The 8,885-nt window shown below is 55.4% G+C and overlaps 1 protein-coding gene across 1 annotated transcript in view; it reads right to left on the bottom strand.

The window, feature by feature from the left end:
- Positions 1-8,885, bottom strand: part of TUB (TUB bipartite transcription factor) — a 65,642-nt gene that overhangs the window by 5,010 nt on the left and 51,747 nt on the right. The window contains 8 exon segments of the mRNA XM_070273372.1: positions 269-440; positions 659-757; positions 2,344-2,461; positions 3,339-3,451; positions 3,750-3,947; positions 4,447-4,568; positions 5,601-5,768; positions 7,019-7,162. Coding sequence (XP_070129473.1) covers positions 269-440; positions 659-757; positions 2,344-2,461; positions 3,339-3,451; positions 3,750-3,947; positions 4,447-4,568; positions 5,601-5,768; positions 7,019-7,162 — 1,134 coding nt within the window.

The raw sequence follows: 8,885 nt of genomic DNA, 5'->3' as shown, positions 1-8,885 counted from the left end.
AGGGAAGAAGAGAAAAAGTCCATTCAAAAGGTGGACTCCCCACACCTGACACCCTGTTGAGTGCACAGGATCCAGGGTCGGGGCTCCAAAGGACTTCATCCAGGGCCTCCCAGTCATGGTTAGAAAGTTCTTTACGTCTCACCTAGCTGTATGACCCACGTCCTTAAGCTGTGGTCTATATGGGCACAGCTAGGTGAGCTTAACCCTGAGCTAAGGGCCCCAGGTATCTATCATGTGGACAGTAATGAGTAAGGGCAGAGACACTCACGGTCATTGCCATGGATGATCTGGAAGTTCTTCACGGAGGCCTGTGTGACGCGCCCATGGAAGTTGAGTACGTAGGACTGTGTGTCATCGTTCCAGACAGGTGTCTTGTTTTGCAGCTCGATGATACTCTCCGTGTTTTTATTCTGCCAGCGTGCTAGCAGTGTTTCATGCTCCTGGGAGAGCAGCCTCACATAAGCCCGGCCCAGGCCTTGACACCATGACCACCCCAAAGAGGGATCTGCCCCAGGGGTGGGGGTCGTTAGATTTCCCTAGACCTCCAGGGCTTCTCACACTGTGTCTCCTACACATATACACACCAGCTGGGGCTCTGCCCTTAGGAGCTCGTGTGAAGACTGGGATGAGGGGGAAGCGGGTGGGGGTAGAGACTCACGTTGCGGGGCCGGATGGAGACTCTCTCGTGAACCATGTTCATGCCTGGGACAATCACACTCATCTTCCGTGGCCCCTTGAAACCTAAGACATTTGTCTCCTGGGAAACAGAGAAAGAACTCAACACTGGCTGTCTGAGGACTCTACTTAACCTACTAGAGAGATGGGGGGAGGGAATAAAGATGATGGATAGTTTCCACCCTCTCCACTTGAATGTCTGATAGGCGTCTGTCAACTTGACATGTCCAGAATCGAGCTCCCGCATCTCCACTCTGCCCAAAACAGCTCGCCTCAGTTAATGGCACTCAGGTTTTCCGTTTGCTTGGGCAGACTACTTGGAGTCACACTTGACTCCTCTCCTCTCACATCCCACTTCTAATCCATTAGCAAATGCTATCATTTCTGCCTTCAGATTATACGCAGAACTTATCACCCACTCCTCACCATGACAATGTCTCACTGAGATCACAGTCATAGCCTTTAACTGGACTCTCTGTTTCCGTCCTTGGCCCCCTGCCCTACTCCCGTCATCTGTTCTCACACAGCAGCAAGTGGTCCTGTTAAATCGGATTGTTTTCCTCCCCAGTTCACTCAGCGTAAAAGCTGAAGGTCTTACCTCGCCCTGCAGGGCCTCACACGATTCGGCCCCATTACCTCCCTCTCCTCACCATTTACTCCCCACTGCGTTCACTCTGCCCTCCTTGCTATTCCCCCTATGTGTCAGGCACTCGCCAAGTTCTCCCCGACACCTACACGGCTGGCTCTCACTTCCTTCTGGGCTTAACCCAAGAGCTAGGTCAGTGTGGTCCTCCCTGCCATCCTTCCTAAAAGCTCACACACACCTGGACATTTCATATCCCTCTTCCTTTATTTTTCTCTTCTTAGCATTTATCAGGAACATCCTTTTTGACTCTATGTCTGTTTTACAGCTTGTCTCCCCCTGTTGGGGTTTAAGTCCCACCAGGGTATAAATTTATGTCCCTTGTTCACAACTATATCCTCAGTGCCTCAAACAGTCTCTGGAACATGGCTCAGTAAGTATTTGAGGAGAGTCGGGCTGCCTCCCCAGAGTTGACCAGCAGGTGGCACCGTAGGCTCATACAGAACAGCTATGGATTCCCAGTTAGCCTCCAAGAACTGCCCATGTCCAGATTAATGGGTGTACCAATCCCTCATTTTAAAATGAAGTGGAGAATCTCCTGTATTTATATTCCAGTCTGGTCATTTATGAGCTATGTGACGTTGGCAAGTGACCTAACCTCTGAGCCTCAGTTTCCTTATCCATATAATAATGAATAGGATTGAGCTCTTAAGTTGAACACTCAGTGAGATGAGTATGCAAAGGGCCTTGTGGTCCATGTAGGACCTGGAGGAAGGACTGGAGGGATGCACCAATAAGAACCCAGGCCTCCTGCCTCCTTCCCAGGCGACTCCCAGACTGGGCTGCACAGAGCCAGGCCTGGTTCCCAGACCTCCCCAGGCACATCGCCAGCTCTGGTCTGAGTTCTGAAGACAAGAGAGGGCCAGAGCCCCTTTCCCAGGCAGGGGCCACTCCACAGAGAGCAGCCCACCTCAGCACAGGCTTGTTTACCCACATAGATAGATGGGATAGTCCACAGATCAGGCAGCAAGTCCTGAGTGTCATGTCTAACTTGGAGACCAGAGACCCAGGAACCCAGGACTCACATAACACACAGCCGCCAGCTCCTGACGCAAGGTTCCACTTTCCAAAGTGGAGGATGACGCCTTCTGAGGGTTGACTCCATTGTCATAAACAGTGAACTTAGTGCCCATGAGGTTGGACCTGAAGGACAGGCACAATCAGTACAGGGTCATGCACCCTCTGCCCCAGGGCAGGGACCAGCTCAGAGTCTGTCCTATGAGGAGTGTGCAAAGCATTCTGAGCTGGGCCAGGAGCAGACCTGGGGACACACTGCTCACTGAATCCCCATCTTTGAAGGCGCTTCATGGGCAGCAGGCCTGGACTTGCTCTGAGTTGAATCAAAGAGCATTTCAGTTCAGTGAGGGGAATTTAGGGAGGTAAAGCAGTTCCAAAGAAAGTTTCCCTGGAGGAACAGGAGTGCTCCCTGTCACGGGAGGTGAGCAAGCAGAATGGCATCTGGCAAGGCCATAGAGGAGACTCAGCACCCTATGGAGTGTGGATGAGACGATCTCTGTCCTGGCCAGGCTGTGAGTCTTGGTCCAGCCCCATTCTCCAGCTAAAGCTTCTATCACTTCTAAGCTTGATTCATGCTCCCCAAATCTGGCACTCTGTTCCTCAGCAAACCCTCCCTCCCCGAGGCCTAGCTCAGAGCCTTTCCCCAACCCCAAGGTTGCTCTCTCTTCCCTCAAGGGCTCACTCTCAGCCCTGCCCCTTGGCACTGACAGTGAGGCTAAGGCGGCTCTTCGATGGTAGCCTACATCATCAGTGACATCCTGGGGTCTGTTCCATCACTCTTGGTGGGCCTGGGAGCAGCTCAGAGTGAGGTGTGTGAGGCCCATCTCCAGGTCCGGTTCTAGGCTGGCACAGACCTATGGTTGGATCTGATGGACAGAGAGGATCCTGGGAGAGGCTCTGATCCCTGGCCTAGAGCTCCTGCAGGGACAGGACATGCCTCTACAGAGGGCCTGCCCCTGCCCCTCCCTCCCACCCCACCTACTTCCCAGGAGAGTGCTGGTACCGGAGTTTCCCGATGTAGCTGTCCCCTCCTCGAGACAAGTCTGTTGGGTCCACAGAGATGAGGTAATTGGAAGTTTTACTCTTCTTTCTCTTCCTTCCCGCCAGGAGGAATACCTTGGGGAGTGGAACAAGGTCACGTTCCAGGCCCAGCCTCTGGTCCATGCACAATCATGGTGCCACTCACACACCTGCACTCACACGAGTGACTCTCCCTTGCTTCAGCTCCCGAACACACATATGTACACACACACGTGTGCAGTGGCAAACACAAAGGTATGCACCGACCAGGCACGGAGGCTCTGTCTCTGGGGGAACTGAAAGGTCAGTGTTTGATCTGAAGCTTCTGGTTACATTCCAGCCCCTAGGACCTCAAGCCTGCCTAGGTGAAACTGCACATCCAGGCCAACCTCACCTTCTTCCCATCCTCGCGGTCCAGGTGCAGAAAGTAGGTGGGGTACATGCCCCGGTCCATCCCCTTCTTGTCCCGCGTGATGCGGCACTTGATGGTGATACCCTGGGGGGCGGGTCTCAGTGCAAACTCCTCAAGATCCTGGACCTCAAGATCCACGGAAGGCTCTGGGACTGTCGGGCTGGGGGCCGAGGCTGCCTCCTACAGGGGAGAAGAGGAGCCTCAGCCCCAGGGAGTCTGAGCAGCTGAAATTGATGGTCTGGGATCCAAAGTAACCTCCTGATGTGGTAGTGGTCGTGGTGGTGGTAGGAGATAGGGCAGGGTCCCTGGGATGTGGACCTGGCCATCCTGGCCCTGGGGTCAGCAGCTAACTTCTCAACCCTTCCCTCACCTCAGCAGTCCCCGGGGAGAAACAGCTCTTTCTCCAGGAGTGGGGGATATGGGCAGGTTCTCAGAGGTCATCCTGTCCAACTCCAGCTCCCCCAGCTCCTGGTCTGGCTGAAGAGAATGAGAGGCAGGGTGGGAGGACAGAAGAGCTCAGGCCAGAGAAACTCTTGATAGGCATCTGGGTCCAGCCTTTGGCTCCAGGAAAGCCAACTCTCCATCATTTCTTCACATTCACTGCACCTCTAACCTGGATGACCAGCCCTCCGAACACTGCCATCCACCCTCCTACTGGGCATGAAAGCTCCCCACTTACCTTGATGGACTTCCTGCTAGTAGCGGAGCTGGGGCGGGTGTTGCTGTTTAGCTGGGAGGAGCTGGAGCTATTCTCGTCCTCATCCTCCTCTTCCTCTTCAAAGCTCATGCTACTGGAGACACCTGGGCCAGGGAGAGGAGCAGGAAGAGATGAGTGGTCACACATACACACCCAGAGAGACACCTGTTCACAGGCAGAGTCACCTGTACGCATACACACACAGACAGTGCCATATGTACACACATACATTCACACACACTCCACACATATATCCAGATACACACGAGGACACACACTTTCTCAGATGCATGCATGAACTGGGGCTGATCACAATCCTCTGGGTATCCTCCCCCCGGCCCCCGCCCCAGCTTTGGCTCAGTCCCTCCATCCAACCACCCTCCTCTCTAGCAGTCAGTGTCCTGTCTGCTTTGTCACAAGGCCTGAGTTGGGCTGACCCTGCACTGGGAGCCTCCATTTCTGGCCTCAGGTCTACTAGAGGCCTTGGCTGGCATAGGCCACAGAATGTACCTGGGAATGGCCCAGCTCCTTACTCAGCCTGACGTGCGGGGCCCAGGGCCCTCTGTCTACATGCTTCTCCCCATCTGGAATGCCATTCCCAGCCTCAAGTTGCCTCAACAGTCCATTATCTAGGAAGCCGTCCCCGATCAAATTCCTCAGAATGCGTGGCACTGCCGGGCTTCCCTCTGCCACACCTTGTGCCAGGGACTCCCTGGGGCAGGCCTCTTGGTGGGGAACCTTGGCAAGTTTCCTGGGAGGATCTGCTCTGCCTCTCGGCACCCTGGCCCTGCTTCCCCTGGCTCAGCAGACTCAGCGGGAACATCTTGCAAAAGCTTTTTCAAAGGAACCAAAGGGGAAGGAAATCTGTCCCCAAACCTAGGCCTTACTGGGGGCAGGAGCTGGGGAGACAAGGCCGGGCTGGGGCTGGTTGGTTACCCTGGTTCACACTTCTTTCCCTTCACTTGGCCTTATCAGGGGCCCCCACCCAAGTTTCTCATTGGTCTCCAAGTGTGCCCCCCACCAGGGCCTGGGAGGGGCTGGAACAGACACAGGAGGGCCATGCTCCCCCAAAAAAGGTGCATGTGGGACCCTAGAATTGAGCTTTGGGGGTGTCACTGGACCTCCACGGGGCTCACCCTTCCTCTGCATCGTGGCACGGAGGTCCTGCCCGCTGGGCCGTGTGCCCCCACCAGCTGCCGTCTCCCCGGCGTCCTGGGCATGGTCCGACTGGCCCACAGTCAGGATCTGCACTGCGCCTCGGGCCTCAGACTTGTCTTCTGCCAGTGCTGCTGGCCCGCTGGTGCCTGCAGGCCACGGACACTCCTGAGTCCCGTCCAGGGGCGGGAGGGGAAGGGGAGAGCTTGGATTCTCAGATGTCTGTGAAGTGGGTGAAGGATGAGTAGGGGGACCCTCTGCAAAACTTCATTTGCAAAACTGATTTTTAAAAAGCTAATGACTGCTGTCAGCCTCTTAATGATTGGCAAGCTATGAAGGGACATGGGCTTCCTTTCTTCTGCTGTTCCCCCAAATTAGTTGCCAAGGGTTGGTTTGCAATGCCTCAACTCCTAGGCAGACAGCAGCCATAAACAAAACCGACTGCATAGTGAAAAAGACGAGATGGAGAACGAGGATCAATCCAGACCATAGCCAGGGCCACCACTCGTTCCCAGACGTGGCCAGGTACACTTACTGATGCTGATGTTCCCTCTCTCTCTCAGACGAACACACATGCAGTAACTCATACACATCATTACAACACATGGCGCCCCGTGAAAAAGACTGAGGTTGGAAGAAACTCGCTTTCCCAAATGGACAACCTCCCATGCCACGTCGGCCTTCCTGCCCCAGTTGCCACAGCTTCAGTAACAGAAGCAAGACCCGGCCCACACAGGTGGCAGCCACCCTGCCTGGCTGGGCTATACCCAAAATGCTGCAGTCAGTCCCAGAAGCCTAGGGACCCTGACATACCACATGACCCCAAGGCCTGGAAATCTGCCATGCACAACGGCTGAGGAAACAGGGCATCCAGCCAGCAGAGACAGGCCTCGGGTCAGGGGCCACCATAACTGTCCTTGATCTCTAGGGATCTTTTCTGGAAAGGGGGGAGGAGAGGAAACAGACTGGCCTTGTCACCAGAGGGTGGAACTGGGATTAGAGTAGAGTGTCGAGGAAGCCCACCTGTTGAGTGAGTGCTGCACAAGCAGGGGGCAGGTGCCTGGGAGGCAGTGAGCCCCACTGGAGGGAGTGTCCCGGGTCAGGATGGAGGTAGCAGGTGCTCAGGCCAGGTGGGTAAGGGGCTTTCTGGGTCACAGCTGAGCTGGACTTCACTTCCCAGCAGTATGGAGGGCCTGCCCACACCCACGGGCTAGCCCAGGTACCCATGAGCTAGAGGAGGCCCGTGAGTCAGCTAGGTGGGGACCCTGAGTGCCCTTTTGTGCCTTCACTGAGGCTTCCCACCCTGTCCCTCACCTCCGAGTAAGGAAGATCAGCCACCCCCCAACCCTGCAGTGGGGGCCGGGCCTCCTGAGGAAGACTGCAGTGAAGGCAAGCCAACCTTTGTGCTTCCCCTTCTTGTCCTTCCTAGAGGCCCCGCCCTGGTCCCCCGTGGCGGCCGCTGCCTTGGTTCTCTTGGCTGAGGCTGGTGCTGTTGGGTGGGCAGCTCCCAGCTGCACACTGGCAAGTGAGTCGGCCTCTTGAACTGCTCAGGAGAGAGCCCAAGACAGAGAGAGAGAAATTGGCACTAGGTGAGACCAGAACTCCAACTCAGACACACTTCCCAGCACATTTCCCAGATCCACCCCAACACCCAAGCCCTACCAGGCCTCTGTACCACTCATCTCTACCAGGCAGAGATGCCCAGGGCAGGCCAAGCTGGAAGGAGTGGCACCCCCAGCCCAGTATGATAAAGTCAACAGCCTGGCCCACATCAGGATCAACCAAGATGAAGAAGAGTCAAAGCTCTGGGCCAGCGAACTGTCTGAGCCTAGGCAGGGGGAGGGAGAGTGGGAGAACGTGGGTCACTGAAGATGGTGGATGAAGACAGAAAAGGCTACATCTCCTGAAAGAGACCACAGCTAGCGCAAGCACTCCAGGGAGCCTGCACCGCCTTTATGGGATGGGCCCACAGGAGCCTGGGTGCCAGAGCATCCTGAGGCAGGATAATAATTCTGGGATACAAGGAGCTGCACACACCAACAGAGGTCACGGAAAGGTCACAGCAGGTGGCCTCTGAATTCTCCACACATTAGAACTCCAATCTGCTCAAATTCCTTGAAAAGTTTCTCATTGCTCTGAAGATGAAGACCCATATTCTCGTGCCAGTCTGGCTCCTCCACCTCCCTCCCTCTTGACCTCAGCCTCACTGCACTCTCCTCACCTCCAGGCACCCCAGGTCCCAGCCACATGGGCTCTCTCAGTGCTCTGTACATACTGCACACCCTCTTGCCACAGGGGCCTTGCGCCAGCTGTCCCACTGCCTGGACTGCCCTCATGACCGTTGTCCCCTCCCACTAACACCCACGCATCCTGCAGAGTCCACTTCAGGCATCACCTCCTAAAGGAAGCCTTCCCTGACCCTCTGGGAGCAGGCTCTCTGCCATTCACTCACAGAGCCTGGCTTCTTTCCACAAAGTACACCTTTGACATCTGTTTAACTCTCTCTCCCCTTCTAGACCTTAAGGTCCACAAGAGAACAGAGACCATGCCCGTTTGTGCTTACCCTGGACCCCTGGCCTCTAGTCCAGGGCCTGACACAAAGTAGGCCCTCAATAAATATTTAAGAAATGGATGAATATATTACATGAATGAGCACGGCCAGCAGATCAAAACCTGTTTACAGGGATAAACCGTCAGTGCTGACTGACGTCAGACTCCCTTATCTTCCTCTGGGAATGACCTTGTATTTAACACCAAGAGCCAGCAGAGGGCAGAGCAGGAGGCGGCTAAAGCTGCAGGTGGGGTTGGGGGGCACTCAGAAACACCGAGCCCAAGTCGGCCAGCCCCGTGGGCAGCAGCCTCCCCAGGGCTTTGCCCACCACTTAGAGCTGGGCAGAGACTGGGCCCCAGAAGGGCAGCACGCACCCCGTCTGGTGTGGAGTCTCAGTGGGGAAGAGCTTTTAGCTGATTCGACCTTGGAACATCCCCTGGCTGCTTCAGTTTTCAAAGCCCTGAGGCAGAGGATTTTTCCTCACTCTTCAGGGGAGGAAACAGACCCAGAGAGGGTGAGTGAGTTGGTCAGAGTCACAAGTGAGCAGGTGACCAGTATTGGCCTGACCAGAAACTCTGTCTTCTGACTTTGGTCGTGCACTCTTTCTGGAGGTGCTGCCGTCTTTCTGGGGCCTGGCATGGCCCCAGCACGCAGTCAGTGCTCTAGAAACACCTGCCAAGATGACTGCACATCAGTGACTTGCAGGACTCTCTCA

The sequence above is a fragment of the Equus caballus genome, chromosome 7 (assembly GCF_041296265.1).
Source record: "Equus caballus isolate H_3958 breed thoroughbred chromosome 7, TB-T2T, whole genome shotgun sequence".
Classification (NCBI taxonomy): Eukaryota; Metazoa; Chordata; class Mammalia; order Perissodactyla; family Equidae; genus Equus; species Equus caballus.
The sequence above is the reverse complement of the archived record's forward strand: the minus strand, read 5'-3'. Positions and strand labels throughout refer to the sequence as shown.